The following is a 20454-nucleotide window of genomic DNA, read 5'->3' as shown; positions in this document are numbered from 1 at the left end:
CCTCAAAAGATTGAAGCATATTCTGCCGGAACATACTCTTCGCACGATATATTTTGCAATAATCTACCCATATATCATACGGATGTTTAGTCTGGAGAAGCAATTTTTAGGTTAATTACAAGCTAAATGGTTTTCTCATAGTTTTGATCGGACGATTTCGCTAAAAAAAAGGGGTTGGGAGAGGAGGCCTAGTTACCTCCCAATTTTTGGTTACTTAAAAATACAACTAGATTTGTTTTATTTTTTTACAAACGTTTTTGTTAGTAATATACATTCGTACCTTACGAATTAGCTTATGCAACGAACTTATATAATTGTATATTTTTATTGTGAGGGGGTTTGCCCCCTCGTCAATACCTCGTTCTTTACAATAAAGCTTGAATTTTGTCCCAAATCTTTCAGAATGACCCTTGAATAACAAAGGCCGTAGAATAACTAGTTAGAGTTATATAAAATACTTTAGCGTAAAGAGCAAAGTATTGTGGAAGAGATGAACCCCCTTATATAAGTAATATTTTATGTTCGTTTTAAGTTTTAATGTTGATCATTACTTCCAGTTGAAAAAAAATAATTTTCTCATTGTCTTTTTGTAAATGATGCTAGAAAATCCTACGACCCCTTCATGGAAATTCTCTTCCCTCATTTAAAATTCCGGCATGGAAAGATCCTCCCACTCAACTTGCCCCCCTCCAATCCACCCTAAACCCAACACAAAAAAAGTCCCCCCGAAACGTCTGTACACTTCATAATTAACAACTATTATGTGTTAACAATGGTCAAAGTTTATAAGTTGCCGCCCCTCCCCCGGGAACTGTGGTGGATTTAGTCATCCCCAAAGACATAGTTATTAGGTTTTTGACTAAGTTAAACACAATGGCTATCTCAAAATTTTGATCCGGTGACCTTGGAGAAAAATGTGTGTTGGAGGGGGTCTCGGTGCCCTCCGATTTTTTGGTCACTTAAAAAGGACACTATAACTTTTAATTTACGTTAGAATGAACCATCTTGCGACATTCTAGGACAACTAGGTCGATACGATCACCCCTGAGGAAAAAAACAAAAAAAAAACAAAAAAATACGCACCCGTTATCAAAAATACAAAATTCCACCATTTTTATGATAGGGGCTTGAAACTTCTACAGTAGGTTTCTCGGATATGCTGACTCTGATGGTGTGATTTTTTAAAGATTTTGTGACTTTTAGAGGGTATTTCCGCCTATTTTCTAAAATAAGGCACATTTTCTCAGGCTCGTAAATTTTGACCGGTAAGACTACACTTGATGAAACTTAAATATTTAAAATTAGCATTAAAATGCAATTCTTTTGATGTAACTATTTGTATCAAAACTTTGTTTTTTAGAGTCCTGGTCACTATTGAGCCTAGTCGCTTCTTACTACAGTTTGTTACCACGAACTGTTTGAAATAGTAACTTGTAAATGAATAAAAGTAATACATTCTACTATAACGTTGAGATAGAACTTACTAATGTCTCAGGTTTTCCCGTCCCTTTTTTGTTTTTGTATTTTTTTTTTCTGCCCATCGTGAAAATTCAAATGCTAAACTGTTATCTGACTTGTAATCAACCAAATTCAAATGGTCAGCTGTTACCAATTAGACATGTGAAAAATCTAAATTCCCTTTAAATCCGATCGTAATGTTCAGGGAAAGTCAACAGTCTTTAGATATTCTGGTACAACCCACAAGGAGCAATTAAGCCAATGAGAAAGGAGGAAATCTCGTAACGTATTTAAATGTTATTGGAAATAGAATTTGCTTTCAACCTAGGAGATTGACCTTAAGAACCTTCTTTTGTTTTTAAACCAAAGTTAAAAAGCCAGATATTCGCCCTCTTGTCAAACTACAAAGCATTAAATACTTTCCGTATTAGATCGTAACGTTATATAGCCCATGAGGAACTCCCTTAAGTAGTTTTGATTGGCCCTCCCCAATCCTGCTAAAAAAAGAGGAGTTTCGTACATAGACAAATGCGACCTATTTCAAAATTGCATAAATAATTTAAATAATTTAGCAATACTCTAGCAAAGGAATAAAAGACAAAAGAGTCATTTATACGAAAAACGGCAGACGGTAAATATTAAAATCAAACGATACTTCTGAAAAAGTTTTTGATATAGTGACTATTCTACTACATAAACATTTATAAATTACAGAAAAGAAGGGAGACGGGTCTTTCAAGAAATATCAGAGAGACTCCCGTTTAATTGTTCTCCACCGCTGTTATATTTGGTTATTATTTTATATACACAATCTCTAAAAGCTTTTCACAATACCAAACACAGACGCAGTGGCGCTAGTTGGGGTATTCTCTTCTTTTTTTTACATTGAAAAATTGCCCCACTTTGATTAAAACAAATATATATATATTTTTCCCTATTTTTAATTTTTCCCTTTAAAACTTTCGTGAATTGACGCTTCAGCATAAGGGCAATATCTATCTTTCATAAATTGCCATCAACTATCATAATGAAATCCAATCAACAAGTTCCAAGAACAATGATTACGCCAGGCCATAAAGTACAAAACAAAAGAAGAATAGAATTAAAATGAAATAAAAATTACGCGAAGGCTTCAAATCTTTATCGACAAAATACCCCTTTAAATTAAACTTCAAACTATCTATGTATACAAAGAACGCGCAGTATTTTGTAGTGTGCACTCTTCTCCCAATAAATAAACAAAGCACCAAAATATTTTTAATTAATGTTTCAATTTTCAGCATAACAATTACAATGTATAACATGTTCTTAGTTCTCAAGGACTTAGAAGTACATTACTGGTTTTTACGGCACTTGGTATTAACCAAGTGACATATAGCAATCGCAAATTCTGTCGGTCCCGGTTTTGCCACTTTAGGCACTTCCAGGTAAGCTAGGACGATAAAATTTGGCAGGCATATCAGGGACCGGGCCAGATTAAATTAGAAATAGTCGTTTTCCCGATTTGACCATCTGGGGGGGAGGGGTGGGGGGCCCGTTAATTCGGCAAAAAACAGAAAAATTGAAGTATTTTTAACTTACGAACGGTTGATCAGATCTCAATGAAATTTGATGTTTGGAAGGATATCGTGTCTCAGAGATGTTATTTTAAATCCCGACCGGATCTGGTGACATGGGGGGGGGGGGGTGGGAAAGGGAAACCTAAAGTCTTGGAAAACACTTAGAGTGCAGGGATCGGGATGAAACTTGGTGGGAAAAATAAGCACAAGTCATAGATATATGATTGACATAACCGGAACGGATCCGCTCTCTTTGGGGTAGTTGAGGGAGGGTGGTTAATTCTGTAAAATTAGAAAAAATTAGGTATTTTTAACTTACGGACGGGTGGTCGGATCTCAATGAAATTTGATATTTAGAAGGATATCGTGTCTCAGAGCTCTTATTTTAAATCCCGACCAGATCTGGTGACATTGGAGGGGGGGGGGGGGGTTGGAGCGAGAAACCTAAAACTTGGAAAACACTTAAGAGTGGAGGGATCGGGATGGAACTTGGTGGGAAAAATAAGCACGAGTCCTAGATCCATAATTGACATAACCGGAACGGATCCGCTCTCTTTGGGGTAGTTGGGGGGGGGGGGGGGGTAATTCTAAAAAATTAGAAAAAATGAGGTATTTTTAACTTACGAACGGGTTATCAAATCTCAATGAAATTTGATATTTAGAAGGATATCGTGTCTCAGAGTTCTTATCTTAAATCCCGACCGAATCTGGTGACATGGGGGGTGAGTTGGGAGGGGGAACCCAAAACTTGGAAAACACTCAGAGTGGAGGGATCGGGATGAAAATTGGTGGGAAAATAAGCACAAGTCCTAGATCCCTGTGTCCCTTATGTCCAATCATGGAAATAAAATGTTCATGATTGACATAACCGGAACGGATCCGCTCTCTTTGGGGTAGCTGGGGAGGGGGGATTAATTCTGAAAAATTAGAAAAAATGAGGTATTTTGAACTTACGAACGGGTGATCAGATCGAAATTTGATATTTAGAAGGATATCGTGTCTCAAAGCTCTTATTTTAAGTCCCGACCGGATCTGGTGACATTGGGGGGAGTTTGGGGTGGCAGAACCTAAAATCATGGAAAACGCTTTGATTGGAGGGATCGGGGTGAAACTTGGTGGGAAAAATAAGCAGAAGTCTTAGATACTTGATTTACATAATTGGAACGGATTCGCTCTATTGTAGGGGGGGGGGGTTAATTCTGGAAAAAATAGAAAAAATGACGTATTTTTAACTTACGAAGGAGTGATCGGATCTTCATGAAACTTCATATTTAGAAGGACCTCGTGACTCAGATCTCTAATTTTAAATCTCAACCGGATCTAGCGTAATTTAGGGGGGAGGGCAGTTGAGGGGAACCGGAAATCTTAGAAAGTACTTAAAGCGGTGAGATCGGGATGAAACTGGATGGGAAGAATAAAAACCTGTCTAAGACACGTGACTGGTATAATCGGACCGGATCTGCACTCTTTGGTGGAGTTGGGGGGGGGGTGGTAATTTTGAAAATTTAGGTTTTTGTAACTTACGAAAGGGTGACCAGATCTTAATGAAATTTGATTTTTAGAAGGGTCTTGCGCTTTAAAGCTCTAATTTTAAATTCCGACCAGATCCTGTGATATTGGGGGGAGTTGGAGGGGGAAACCGGAATTCTTGGAAAACGTGAAAATTGGGGTATTTTTATTTTACGAATAGGTGATCGGATCTTAATGAAATTTGATATTTAGAAGGAATTCATGTCTCAGAGCTCTTATTTCAAATCCCGACCCGATCTTTTGACATTGGGGAGAGTTGGAGGGGGAAATCTTGGAAAACACTTGGAGTGGAGGAATTGGGATGAAGCTTGGTGGATAGAATAAGCAAATGTCCTTGATACGTGATTGACGGAACCGTACTGGATTCGCTCTCTTTGGGGGAGTTGAGGGGAGGGGTTTAGTGATATGGCGAGTTTGGTGCTTCTGGACGTGCTGGGACGATGAAAATTGGTAGGCGTGTCAGGGAGCTGCACAAATTGACTTGATAAAGTCGTTTTCCCAGATTCGACCATCTGGGGGGCTAAAGGGAGAAGACAAAATAGAAAAAATTATGTAACATACGAGTGGGTGATCGGATCTTAATGAATTTTGATATTTAAAAGGACATCGTGACTCAGAGCCCTTGGCTTTTGGCATGATCTCTTGGCTCTTAGCTCTTATTGCCTCGTCACAAGTGCCATATGAGCTCTTAGCTCTTGTTCTAATATGGTTTCTCTCATTGGTAATCCTTTTTCAGATATAGGCCTTTATCTTAACGTATGTAAATGTAAATTTCTTTCTTTTAACAAACTCTCTTTACTGTTCCTCTTGTAGACTGTCTCTGGTGGCTTGGTACTTTTATCACTAACAGACTTTCCAAGCCTGCACTAGCACATAGTCTCAGATGTTGATAAGAACATTCAAATAGGATACGTTACAATTGTTGTTAATATAGGGAAATATAGCAGACGTACGTTGATCAAGCTTTGTTCAACTGCCTCTGGTCATTCAAATCTTTTTGCACCTGTAATTGTTCCCAGTCTTAAAAGAAAGAATTAAAAGCAATATGCATTAATTCAGTTTTTGTAGATTCTTGTATTTCTTCCACCTTAGACAAAACACTAGGTTCTAACTAGAAATGTCTGGCTCTGATATTATGGTAAAACCATAATTACTGCACAGAAAGCTCTCAAATATAGCTTGCGTTAGTATTTCAGAACATCTTCACCTTATTAGGATCTTTCAGTTACAAACTTTTTTTTTTACTTACTTTTTTTTTGTGGGTGTTTCATATGATACTGTTGTATAGTGTGGCTGAAAAATAAATAATCATAAAAATAATTGCAGTTTGCGTCCGCATTTGTCCGCTTCATCCGCTTATCAAGTTTTTCCAGCTGTCGGTTATTCCCCTTTTTTCCTCTTTCTCTCTTTGGTGCTTGTTTTTTTATTTATTATTTTTTTTTGTGTGTGTTACTCCACACTGTGTACTATTGCATAGTGAGGGTGAAAAAATATATGATAACAGCAAAACTAATGATCGACCACTTAATGACATGCTGTTAGTCTTGGTAATTGGATAATAACATGGGTTGTGCGGATGATAATTCAGGTTAGGTTAGGTTTTTGCAACAGCCGCCGTGTGAAGACCTGTGCAAAGCCTAAATAGTTTTGGGCAAAATAATTAGACGGTACTTCGAGTTAATCGGTTAAATGGATACAATTCAATAAAAGTTGACTGTCTACGGTTATTACAGATATCTTTTGTCTTTTTTTTACAGAAGCCAGTGAAGTACATCCCATTCTGTATACCGCATTAGATCCAGCTATTTTGTCCGACATTTCTCAAAATATCTCTAATTTTTAATTTAACCTGAGAACCCTATTCACCAATTGGCGACGAAATTACTGGTTTTAGCCATTTTCTGGTAAACAAGTATGGTCAAATTTTCATGCTGAATAGAATATTTACAATCATAATGTCCACGGATTTAACAAGGTTTAAAGGGGTAGTCATTATTACTTAAATTGCCACAAGGAAAGTACCATAAAGTACATTTTCAACGTCGAACTTCTTTCCTGGTATTTTTTTTTCAAAAAATTTCAGAATTCTTTTTCACTCTCTTGGAGAATCTGTTTTTGTATTAAATTGGATTTTTCAGACGTGATTTTTCATTAGAAATAAGGAAGAATACTATTTCTCAGGAAGAAAGACCTAGAAAATCAAGTAATCGATGGAAAAATTCGACAAACTTGGAACAAGAAAGGACTTGTGTCCTACCCAAGTCTGCCACATCGGAAAAATTTCCGGATTTCAGTCCTGAGCTTGTGACCTTTGAGAAAGTATACATATTAAACATTAACTTGAAACGAATACCATGAATATTACTGTTATTATTTAACATCTTAAGACTATTCTTTCCCACCTTGAAATGTTTCACAAGTGAATCTTGTAAAGCTGTTAATTCTCAGTGGCAGTCCCGCTATAGCTTAGATTACCTCCTAAATTCACACAAAGGAAAGATTCACGACTGTGCCCACAGAGGGAAAGAGTTTTAAAAAGTTGAAGAACCCTTAGGACTTGTCTTATGACGAAATGACACAACTACCACGGGGGAACTAGGTATTTAGCCAATTACATCAACCGATTTTATATATTTACAAAACACATTCGAAATTTGCAAATTCAGTATTTAAAAAAATGCAATTGTGTCTCATATGAATATTGCTCTTCTTTTCTTCATTTTTTTTTCGACAAATCTTAAACAATCAGCTAAAACGGAACGGTACAAGAACAAGCCCAACCCAATCCCTCTTACTATCAAATTAAAGGCTAAATTTTAGCCCCTATCCAGTCCAAATATCCGCTATAACTATTCAAAGGGAATCAAAGGCTGTTTCCAAGTAGGAGAAGAAGAGGGGAGGCACAGAAGAATCATACAGCCATTCCAAGATCAAGTTTCCCTAATGTCTTTCATTCAGAGTCATAATGTAGGGCTGAGAGAGCTTCCTTTCTGTTCTCTACTGCTTGTGAGGATTTTATACTTCAAGTTAAATTACAAGGTTAACTTCTTTTTTGCAAAAAAAAATCATTAAAAAAAATTCATAAAAAAAAGGAAAGCAGCAACTTACTTTAGGACAGTGTTTTTCACAAAATTGCCAGCTTTCTCGAGGATTGACATAAAAACGGGTAGATATTCTTGAAATTTTACTTGGGCGAAATCAACCATCAACAAAACGTTTTCAAAAGTCTTCTGTCCTAATAGGCGAGCAAATTCAACAAGAGCGTTTGAATAGTATATCATGTTCTCAGATAATGACCCATACAAACTGACTACTTTAGCCTTGGTTCCTGGGAAAGATTCTTCAACCTAAAAATTCGATAAATTAACTGAACGATAAAAAAAAAAAAACTAAGTAAATTTTAAAGAAAATGGTGATAATAGAGACAAATTTTCCTAATGGGGATAAAAATTGGGAAAAGATGCACCCTATGACAGCTACTTCAAATTTTCCGTGAAGGGACCCTTTGGACCAACACCACGAGAAAATACTTCACCTTCCTGTGTGTGCACAGGTATACCCATAGATACTAAAAGTATTTCTGAAACTTACTTAAACTTAGAAGCATGGAAATGTTTGCTGCTAGTTTCAAGAAACCCCATCATTGCAGATTTAGAAAAAGTAAATCATTTTTTATCACTTCTTTCATTTAAAATAAACGAATTTTCCAAACGCCCAAATGTAAAATAAGATAGGCATATGAAAAGGTCATTGAAGCAAGTTAACACGTTCAATTTTAAATTTTTTAATCAAAGTTTATCACGTATGTCAGTATATGCATGTATTTGGATAAACGCACTATTTATGTTCCTCAAATCAAGAACAGAGCCTCATGTTTTGTCCGAGTGCCTTGTTCTGAAAAATTATGAATATATTTAAATTTGTTCACCAATTCAATTAGGTTTCACGTTTGCTTTAAGGAAATTTTATTTTGAATTGCAGTTTTTTTACTGTCAGAAATACGGATACGTCCAAACAGAGACAGAAAAAGAAGAGAGGTAAAACTCACATAAAACTTTCATGATCACATTGCAGTCCAGCTAAGTAATCTCTGGTAAATTCAAAGTCATGTAAAATAATCAATTTGATTTAATCCGATGAAAAGAAGTAAAAAAGGTCAATTCTACTAATTTTGGCACCGACAAGTGTAAGTGACATAGGATTTTAAAGTCTACGGACAATTGCCATTCGGATAAATTGTTGCAGGTCCAAATTATAGTTGAACGCTTCTAGCTATAACAGTACAATAAAATTGGCAGCGCCACAAGCAGTTTAGTGGCTATTAATACAGAAACAGCATTATAGTCAAAACAATGCCCTTGATGGCAGTAATGACTTTTTCGGGGCAATTACATCACACTATTAGACTCTAAACGTTACTCAGATTGGAAACCCAAGCTTATAAAATTAGAAAACCAAGCTAAAATTAAAAAAAGGATAAATTAGCTATCCAAGGAGAAGAATTATTGACCTTTATCTCAATTTTTTCCATCTGTTGACCTCGAAATCAAACACGATTGAAATCTAACCTATACTTGAACTGTCACCCATAGTTTGTATTCTGCCCAAAATTAAAGAAACAGAAATCGCTAAATATACCAGTATTTGGCGTCTGTGGCATTATAATGCTTTTACTATAGGGGATATTCTAATTTCTTGTAATTATCAGCCCTAACGACACATACTGTAGAGAAAAAAAAACGACGAAAAGCTAGACAAAGTAAAATTAAAACAAGGGAGAAAAAGTCAGGTATTTGAAGAAAAAGACTGCAAACGAAATATATGAAATCTAAGTATAATCCAACCATAAAATTAAGTCACGTTTGTCAAAATCAAAGCATGCTATCTTGAAAGGGGTTTTCAGGTGAAATGAAAGCCTGTCTTTCACAAATTATGAAAATTTGGGACTAAGTCCATTTAAGTGTCTTTAAGATATCTTTCAGCTGAAAAATTATATTGAGGGGAGTCACTATAACTTTCACGAGGTGCCCGTTATATAGTATGCTAGTTTAATCCAAATATAAAATTTTGGTTGGAAAGGGAAGTTCGAGCGTCTCCCCTCATTCTCAGACCATTTCAAGGTTTTATTATCAATTATTTACACAACATATTAAATTCACGACAGAGAAAACCTCGACAGAGTCGGGAACAAAAAACACTTCCCACATGATTTTAAATTAATCGTACCAGTACTTATATTCCACATATATACATATATTTAAACCAGAATATTTAATTTCCTATTTCAAACTACCCTCAAAAACAAAATACAAAAAAAATAAGTTACTCATCTTTCCAGGCTCTTCAAAAAAAAAAAAAAAAAAAAAAATCCGAGATTTTCCAAATTTTCCCAAACGGGGGAAAAGGAACCAAATTCCCCCAAACGCGCCATACAAAAAAGGCGTACAGATGTATGTACAGGCACATACACATAGGTATACCAATATCCGCATACACATATACGCACATACACATACTTATTAAATAATTACATCTTCATTAGGCAATCCTTTTTTTTTTTTTTTTTTAGTGTTGATAGGGGGAGAGATAGATTAAAATTTTTACCAAACATATTCTAAACTGTAGCTAAACTATTTTTAAGTCAGCAACGCGATCTCTCAGATTTAATTAGGGGCTGACGGACGATCCGCTGCCTCCTGGACTATTGACATGAATCCACCTCATCCAGTAACAGCTCAGATTCATAAAAATACGCAGGCAATGCCTTAAAACAAACAGAACTGATTGAAACATTACAAGCTGGTTAACTGGTCAGGATATTCAATATAACATACATACTCTGAGTGCTTGATTTGTTTGGTAACGAAATAGGAGATGGAATATATTCTTTCAGCACTCGTAATCCTTTGTTCTGTTGTCTCTGTAGTGACAGTAAGTGGCTCCTGAATGTATTCGAATAAACGAGTGGGCAATAATTATGCTAAGAAAGTACTAAGCTAAAATAGACGGACCTCAATACATTATAAGGTAAAATAAACTTTAGGTGACACATAATTCCAACATTTCTGCTTAACTGAAGATAGCTCATATGGTGCTTGAATGACATATTTTCATCAACGATAATTCCTAAGTAATGTACAAAGCTAACACGCTCAATAAGCACGTTGTTTGAAGCCAAAACTGATTGGAGTCTAGGACAAGAAGTTGAAGTCTGAGAGTAAGTAATAAATTTCGCCTTCCCAGAATTTGCTGTCTGACGATTAGGCTTAAAGCACAACAGAATTCCATCAATTGACCGACATATATTTTACCGAAGCATCAGATCATTGGGTCCAGAGACACTACACTCCGTATCATCAGCAAACAACATTATAAGTCCGAGATGCTTTGACGACTCGCTCAAGTCATTGATATAAATCAAGAAAAGCAAGGTGCCAAGTACAGATCCTTGAGGGACCCTAACTTCGTTCGGCTGCTGCACTGTTCTTTAGGTAGTCACCATTGGCAACGAATTATGTCCGGTCTTGTAAGTACGACATAATTAATGAGCAGGCTGGTCCTCTTATTCCATGATGATACAGTTTATGTTTCAAATACAATGGCAAATCGTATCGAATGCTTTGTTGATGTAAAAAAATACAGTTTCTGGAATTTCTTCCTTATCTAAAACGTCATGAATAAACTGAGTAACAACTAAAACCGCATGTTGGGTAGAAATGTTTCTCCTGAAACCAAACTGTGACTTGAGAAAGAAATTAATATATCCTAGAAGCAAAACCAGACGTTTATAAAAAAAATGTTCAACAAGTTTAGAAAAAGCCGATAAAATCGAAATTGGACAGTAATCATTTGGACCTTTTGACTCACCTCCCTTATGTAGCGCAACTATTCTAGCGGCTTCAAAGCAATTAGGGAGCAACAAAGGGTTCATAATATGAGCTAAGCACTATGCAGTTTCCGGGATAATCGGCTTCAGTAAATTTGTACTAGGTCCATCCGGCCCTTCTGACTTTCCGTTTTTCAAAAGCATGGAGACTACCGACAATTCTGAAGCCGACACAGGAGAAAGAAATATTGATTGGTCACTCGATGGAGGTAAATACTTCTTGAAATCAGTATCTACAGTTGCCTGCAATACATCTGTTCACAGTTGTCCACTTAGTTGCTGTCATTTCTACAGGGATTTCATTCTGTTTCGTTCGATTCAAACAATCATTAATTCATTTCAATGTCTGTTTTGGCGACTGGCGATCCTTCCGCCTCCAGGAATGCTTGTTTGTAACAACTCTGCTTCGATGCCCGAATTGACTTTTTAATGTATTTTTGCAATTTTTGAAATTTTGCTTATTTTCTTCAGTCGAATTTGGTAAGTATTTCCGAAACAGCTTATTCTTTACATTTATAGACTTGAGTATACTCGATGTAATCCAAGGTTTAGGAAGTTGCTTAAGTCTTCTGTTTGTAATACAACGGTAAGGGCATGACGGGTCAAGCGCATTTTAAAGATTTCTAAAAGCCTCATCGCAGCCTAATCGAGATCTTCGGGCTCATAACAGGGTAAAAAATCGGCGTCCCTAAGCAGGTCCTTTAGTTTAGCGGTATCCAAAACTCATACTTTTCACTTCTACCAGACAACAGTTGGCATAACACCGATAATTAGATTAGACATCACTATAAAACCATCTGATGTGTCGTCTACGACGACTTTTCATGTTCAAACTTGAACATTCGTACAAATATTGTCAATAAAAGAATGGTAAGTTTCGGTAACTATAGTCGATATACGACATGCAGCGATAAATCCGGCGGCTAAAAATGTAGACAGCATTTCCAATGCTATGTCATAAATTTGTAAATTGTTTGACCATTGAACCTGTTAGACCATTTAACAATAAGATCTAATCTTTCAACAGCAAAGAAAAACAGAAGGGTAAGAGAAAAGGCAACAAGGAGACCGAGCTATGAGAGGGCGGATCAATAATGATAGGGATAAAAATACAAAGAAATAAAGGAAGTGATTCCGAAATTTACCCATTCGCTTGATAAACCTCTTTTATGACTTTATGTGTTTAAAATACGATCTGTTACTAAAGCCACTACAGGTACTGGGAATTTATGAAATCATCTTACCCAAATCGGAAAAGCTGATTCCTCAGTTTGTCAAAAATGTGACATGGTCGCGGAAACAAGAATGCATCTAACAGAAAAATGTCTGGCTGGTAATAGATATCAAGAGCATTTCATAAACCGAAATCTAAGTTAGAAGACATAGTTAGGCAAGGTAATATCCAACATCTCGCAAAGCATACCCTAAGGATGGGGAGACTTAAATGTTAGTCCCCACCAGGAATGTAATATTTTATGTGAAGGCAACGAGCCTTCGTGCCCTGAGCCTCGATTAAGTTGGATGAGTTCGCCCGCAATAATTATTAAAACCACAATATACTTCACCCATTTATTCTACTAACTTTGTCAGCAACAAGTGGAGCACGTTCCATAACCCAATAATAGCCATCAGCAGCAGCTAATGATGAATGATGAACTGTTTTGGCAAGTAAGTCCCAGACAAAGACAGCTCCGTTTCGTAACGGCTCATAGTAAGCTGGGTAGAACTCAAGCAAATGCCTGAAAAAAATATCATGAATAAGGACTGCGACTGAGTACAGAAAAATGGTAATATATTTGTTTGCAACAGCCCCATATTGCAACGGATCGTAGCAAACTGGGTAGAACTCAAGCAAATATTTGAGAAATATCAAGAATATAGAAAAAAATATTAGCACAAGGATGCTGAATAAAACAATTCTAACATATAAATAGTTTGAACATACATGCTATATACTTCAATTACGGACAAGAAGGAAATGTCTCAAAATAAGTCAAGGGTGGATACACTGCCAAAGTAAAGCTATATTGATCGTGATCCAGAAATGAATAGGAAAATGAAACAGCTTATTATCAAAGGTACATTACATCTTTTTCTTCATTGTTGAACAGTTATTCCAATTATTAAATTTATGATTAAATCTTAACTTATTTTAAAAAGAACTTGGATATTTCATTAAAAATCTAGCTCTTTTATTTATCACTGAATAGAGTTTATACATTCCAAAACTAACAAAAGACTGAAAATTTGTCAGATATTTTCCAGAGTAACTGTCTAAGAGTAGACTTAGACATTAGTTTGACTGACCGTTGTTAAAGGGATTTGATACCATAAAGAATCAATATATCTCTTCCATTATAAACTTTTTTTGTGTGGCCAAACTATTTAGAATTGATCGGGCGGTTTTGCCATGCCTTGTAGAGCTTGGATAAGCGATCCGAATAAATGGCAGAAAACTATATGCCGACATCTACTTTCCCTGAAATCTTGGAAAAATCTTGTAACGTCTCTTGTTTTGTGCTGGAGATAGATATACTTAGTTTTAGAAAAATTTATATCATTAGAAAGTGTAATTTTTTTTTCAAACAGAGCAGAATTTTCTTTTAAAATTTTGGAAGAGATTGTTCCTAAAAAACGTTCTAGTATACCTGCTAAGAAAAATGCCCAAAATCACTTCAAAAGAAATGTTATTTGATCAATCAATGACAAGTAGTCTCCTGAGAAGATTCGCTAATGGGCCCTTTACCTTTGAGATAGTCAGCGGACGTCGAGGCTCACAAAATGATGTTTAAGGTATCGAACCGTCTTAAACAATTGGCCACACGAAATATATGGCTTGGATCCAATTTCTAGAGGTATAATAAGAAAATGGTCAAGGTGTCGAGGCCATATTCTATGAACGAAGTGCGACAAGGGCTGTCCTCAGCAAAACATAAATATATTGAAGAAGAAAATATATTTCTACTATAGACTTATATATACAACTTATACTTTTACATGGATTACTTGACTCTTTCAGAAGAAACGTTTCACCATGTCGCATTACTGCTTCTGAAACTTATAAGCAGATCTACTTTTACAGTTAAGGACTTGACAAAGACGGCGTTTTCTGGCCGACCCTTTGGGGCCAAAAGAAAGGCACATCCTCCTTGAATGGGTTGAAAAAGGTAATAAGCAAAACTTTCAGGCAAACTGCAATTTTATGGCAGGAGATGAACAGTGAAGCTTTGAAAAAATTGAAGTAAAGAGGGAGCGTATAGAATTATATGCGCCTCTGGCGGTTTAATGTTGCAGTGAGTTGTTAGGAGTAAGAATAGTAGAAAATTAAACTGAAGAATAATAGACAAGCAAGCAATAGGGGGGCAACAAAAAGATTACTACTAATGCTACTAAAACTCACTGCAGCACCAAGCGACTTAAGGCCAAAACAGCTACGCATACCCCTCCACCATCCCAATATATTCAAAACCTCCCTCTTCACACCCTCCCAAGAATTTCAGATTTTCCTTAAATCGTTTCTTACAACCCACTTCCACCCCATTCGGTGAAAACCTGTTTTTTGTCTGGCCGGCAAAAACCACCATGTATCAAAATCAATCTGGATGTGGCAGTCTTTTAATTCTTAATACACTAATACACTAAGGCACACAACCAAGGTTCTTGTTTCTGAAGTGCCAAGTTTTAAATAAGGTTCCAGTTTTACGTGTAAAGCACCACGATTAGGAAAAGAAATAGCTCATTGGGAATAATACCGTTATTTATGTATCTCTTAACCTTACTAATACTATTTTTCATAAATAACCAGTTCGTCAATTGCGGTTTTATTAACTCTGCTGAAATCAACCAACAATCATAAATTTTGCCTTACAGGATTTTGGGACAAAATGATTAAAAAATTGAAACTTAAAATTCAAACAAAAATTTAAAACATAAATCTTGAAATTAGTTAAACAATAAAAGTTCATTTTTCCATTGAAATAACTGACTCAATGAGGCTGTTTTGCTCCGAAATATCTTGCTTGAACTACTCTTAGGAAAGATGCATATAGAGTGAAATTAGCGCTAAATCGCGAAGGAGTCGTATCGAAGGAACTGACCAAAAATGAACGCATAATGGCATGTTTTTCATAGCAACATTACAACATTCTGATATATTGGAAAGCCATCAGCGAAGTTGGGGCATTCCCAAGAACTCGGAAACGAGGTAATGCTACAATATGGTGTAAACAAAAAAAACTTCATGAGGAAACTGACTAGTAAGATGAAGGTGCAATTAAGGCAATTTACACTGAGAGTTTACTAATACCGAGATTTAGCAAGCTCATTGGGCTAACCAGAGTTGTTCATAGAATTTTCAACCAATCAGAAAATAATATGGGAAAAAACCTGTTTGGCTCAAAATAGCGCTAGCTAAATCTCGGTACTAGTATAACCTCATTGTAAATCAGCGCAGCCTTTACTTGTAAAGGCACTCAAATTTTTTGACTCAAGAAGAAATCTTGATTCCTCCTTAATCTTAGTTAAGGCAACTAGCGTTGACTAATTAGGGATCTACGTTTCTCCCATGTTCAATTTTTTTCACAGGTCATCGCATAGAAAGTTGAGGGAGTATTTATTCGATCGTGAATCCTTAATCCGAATGTAATTTTTAAGAGCCAAAACACATCAGGCATATATATATATATTTGAAAATAATTATTTAAATCAAATCATTTAAAAAGTCCAAAATATATTGCTCCATGTCCGTGGTCCCCTCCGAAACCCTCTCCCTTCCATTATGAATATATAATCTTGATGTTCCCTTTTCTGTCATGATCATTCAAAATTATTTAAGAGATTACCTACTAATGGAACATTAACGAAAAGATATATATATATATATATATATATATATATATATATATATATATATATATATATATATATATATATATATATATATATATATATATATATATATATATATATATATATATATATATATATATATATATATATATATATATATATATATATATATATATATATATATATATATATATATATATATATATATATATATATATATATATATATATATATATATATATATATATATATATATATATATATATATATATATATATATATATATATATATATATATATATATATATATATATATATATATATATATATATATATATATATATATATATATATATATATATATATATATATATATATATATATATATATATATATATATATATATATATATATATATATATATATATATGACAGTACATGTTTGTCAAATGGTGCTTGATTTTCCTGAAGATAGAATTTAAGAATTTAAGCTTAGTGATTGCCTATAGATATGAGTTTTTTTTTGACATACCGAAAATGAGTTAAAAAAAGATTTTTTTTAGTATATTTGCTTACATTGCCAACTCTTCATTCTTTAGAAAGAAAAAACTTTGTCTTACTTAAAATTCAAACGATTTGAATTCGGAAAGTGCATATACTGATAAAATTGGAAATAACTAAACATTACTGATATAATTGGAATAACTAAACAACAACAATACGAAAATACAAGCCGGTAAGTTGAAAAAAACGAACTAAAAGATGTTGAGTATGCATTAAAAAAAGGTTATATTTTTAGACCATATTGAAACACGAGTCATGCAAAGATTTTCAATATGCCTTAATAGAGGTTCCAAAATGGGGCCCTCGGTCTCATCCCATCCCACTAGATAGAGATTAAAATAGTCTTTATAAAGCCTTAATAAGACATATACAAATTACATTGGCATCACTGAAAGACTTGGAAAGCAAGGAGTATCGGTATAGTTTCGCTACGAGACGCTTCTGCTTGCCAACCTTCACTGTTTGCTGGTGAAACTGCAGACAAGGCCCCATAATTCGCAAGATCACCGTTAATGGTGAAAAAAAAAACGGGTTTTTAAGTAAGACCTGTGGATACAGAGACAACTACTCACTGCAGGGTTAGCATATAATGAAACAAGACCAATAAGAATTCACCGAAGTCTTTCGTTAGTAAAACAGACGAGTATAGGCAACTTGTAAGAGTGGAAACTTGCACCAGGGTCTTAAAAAATTACCAAACCCACATAACGTTTGTTGTTCCTTTGCATTTTTTTTTTCAAGCTTCCAAATCCTGTTTTTTTTTTTTTTTTTGTTTCAGAAGCTGAGATCAGACACTTATTTTTACACTGATTTTGCCAATTGTACTAACTGTACAAAGTTTGCAAAATTATTACAAAGAATAATGACAAGAAATAGTATATGCTAGATGGCGTCGGTGTTTTTTTTTTTTTTTTTTTTTTTGTCTCCACAAGCGTCAATTTTCACAATTGTAAGTTGTCCATACTCTTTTAATAGAACTTGAGCGCCATCTATAGAGCATAATTTTTGTTTATCCATATTACTACATGTAAATAACTTCGAAGACCACACTGCCTTTCCATGACGAAAGTAAAACAGTTCAAAATAGGGATGATACCTTTTTATTGACAGTGATTCACTGTCAATAAAAAGGTATCATCCCTATTTTGAACTGTTTTACTTACTACACGTAAAAAGTACTTACTGGTTTCTGAGAAGAGAAAAAAAGCAGAACCTTTCAATTATAATGAACTAGTTTAAACATTACATTCTTCGTGACAGAAACTACGACTTCACACAAATAAACAAACGTAAACAAAGAGCAAAACTCTTACCTGTGTGTTTCAAAAAGTATACTAGAAATTCTGTTCTGAGCAGCCTTCCATTGACTGGTTATTCCTGAGCTTTCAAGAAACTGCCCCATTTTGCCATCTAAAATAGCAAATAGTTATTAGTTGAATTTTTAGTTCTATAAGTTCAAAAAGTTATCAGTTCATTTTTTTTATGAACTTCGGCATAGGGACGTCTAAACTTGTCAGCCACCGCTTAAGTAAACAGTTGAAAATGTCCTCTGCAAGTGCCCTTTCAACAATAATAGTGTATTGGTTTGTAAAATATCCAATTATTCTAATTTTGCTTCCGCAAAACTGTGGACACTGGCCACAAGGGTGTTGGCAGTTTAGCACCCTTTCTTCTGTATTCAAATTTCCTGGAGGCGAATTCTGAAGTAAACCTCCCCCATAACAAACAAGTAACCCCTATTGGCCTGAAAAACCTCATAAAAAGTAAAAAAAAAATCAGCAGGCTATTGTATAATTTTAATCTTTTTCCTTTCTTTTTTTAAAGCTCAATTAAAAGTTTGTAGCTTTGTTTTGGTCTTATCAAAACATATGTAGGCAAACCAGCTTTTCTCTAAATCCCTCTTAGAGAGCATCTTTTCAAGCTAGGCTCTCTATTAGAAATCTGAGTTAATCCGTGATTCTTTTATGCAAATAACCTAACTTATATCCTTATACATAAGCTATAGGGATATCCTTTATAAAGCATAAGCAATATGAAGAAATCAATTCTTATCTCTTATTCCTTTTACTTCAGGTCCTATTGTTTTTCAGGCATGGGCTCCCATTCAAGAGCTCAACGTTCATGCACTTTTGATATGATCATTTTAATTTACCATTCTTTCCTGAGGTCAAATTCGTTTCCACGAACTTCCCCGAAGGAAAACTGAGTTCCCCGAATTCCCTCCAAGGATCAACTTTATCCAAAATTTACAACTTACGTTTCATATTAACGTTCTTGTATACTTATGAACGTTGGTTATTCGAGAGAAATCAGGAGAGTCAAGTTTTCTTTCGTAGAAATTTAGAAACAAGGAAAAATTCAGGGATAAAGGAAGCGTCGGATAGCACTGGCTAATGAACCAATTTTTGGGGGTTATATGTATTGTGGTGGTATATATTAAAATATCAGTAAAAATTGGCGAGTTTCTAAACAGGATTAATCTTATGTCATATCAATTCGCTTTTTATGGCCCTTGGTATTAACCAAGTGACATGTAGCAATCGCAAATTCTGTCGGTCTGTCTGTCGGTCCCGGTTTTGCTACTTTAGGCACTTCCAGGAAAGCTAGGACAATGAAATTTGGCAGGCGTATCAGGGACCGGACCAGATTAAATTAGAAATAGTCGTTTTCTCAATTTGACTATCTGGGAGGGAGTGGGGGCCCGTTAATTCGAAAAAAATAGAAAAATGGAAGTATTTTTAACTTACGAACGGCTGATCAGATCTTAATGAAATTTGATATTTAGAAGGAATTCATGTCTCAGAGTTCTTATTTCAAATAGCGATCAGATCTTTTGGCATTGGGAGGAGTAGGAGGGTGGAATCCTGGAAAACACTTGGAGTGGAGGAATCGGGATGAAGCTTGGTGGATAGAATAAGCAAATATCCTTGATACGTGATTGACGTAACCGTACTGGATTCGCTCTCTTTGGGGGAGTTGGGGGGAGGGGTTCGGTAATTTGGCGAGTTTGGTGCTTCTGGACGTGCTAGGACGATGAAAATTGTTAGGCGTGTCAGGAAGCTGCACAAATTGACTTGATAAAGTCGTTTTCCCAGATTCAACCATCTGGGGGGCTAAAGGGAGAGGAAAAATTAGAAAAAATTAAGTATTTATAACTTACGAGTGGGTGATCAGATCTTAATGAATTTTGATATTTAGAAGGACACCGTGACTCAAGAGCTCTTATTTTAAATCCTGACCGGCATTAAGCCTCTGATTTTCCTTTTGAATCAATCTATTGGTTCTTAGAATTTTGTTAGAGCTCATACCATATGAGCTTTTGGCTCTTCTTGCCTCATCACAAGTGCCATATGAGCTCTTAGCTCTTGTTCAATAAGATTTTCGTTCTTAGATACGTATCACTTTCCATATCGCAATTTTTGTAGAATCTTAAAAACCCTTAACCAGAATTGACACGTGATAATTATTTTAAAGGCCAGCGAAAAATATTAAGCATTTTTTTTTCCTTGAAGCTACTAGAGCTTTACTTCTCTGAAGAAATGCCTTACCTTCTCCTATTTTCCTTAGATTCTCAGTATAAACGCATAAAAAGACAATCTCTTATAATGC

General features: G+C 35.1%; 1 protein-coding gene across 1 annotated transcript in view; it reads right to left on the bottom strand.

The window, feature by feature from the left end:
• Window positions 1-20454, bottom strand: part of LOC136033699 (uncharacterized) — a 65606-nt gene that overhangs the window by 8823 nt on the left and 36329 nt on the right. Inside the window, exons 8-10 of the mRNA XM_065714548.1 lie at window positions 18159-18255; window positions 13016-13172; window positions 7656-7894 (exon numbers count right to left, since the gene is read on the bottom strand). Of these exons, the coding sequence (XP_065570620.1) occupies window positions 7656-7894; window positions 13016-13172; window positions 18159-18255 (493 nt within the window). The remainder of the gene's footprint in view (window positions 1-7655; window positions 7895-13015; window positions 13173-18158; window positions 18256-20454) is intronic.

This window comes from Artemia franciscana, chromosome 12 (genome assembly GCF_032884065.1).
Source record: "Artemia franciscana chromosome 12, ASM3288406v1, whole genome shotgun sequence".
Classification (NCBI taxonomy): Eukaryota; Metazoa; Arthropoda; class Branchiopoda; order Anostraca; family Artemiidae; genus Artemia; species Artemia franciscana.
This window is presented reverse-complemented; position numbering and strand designations above follow the sequence as displayed.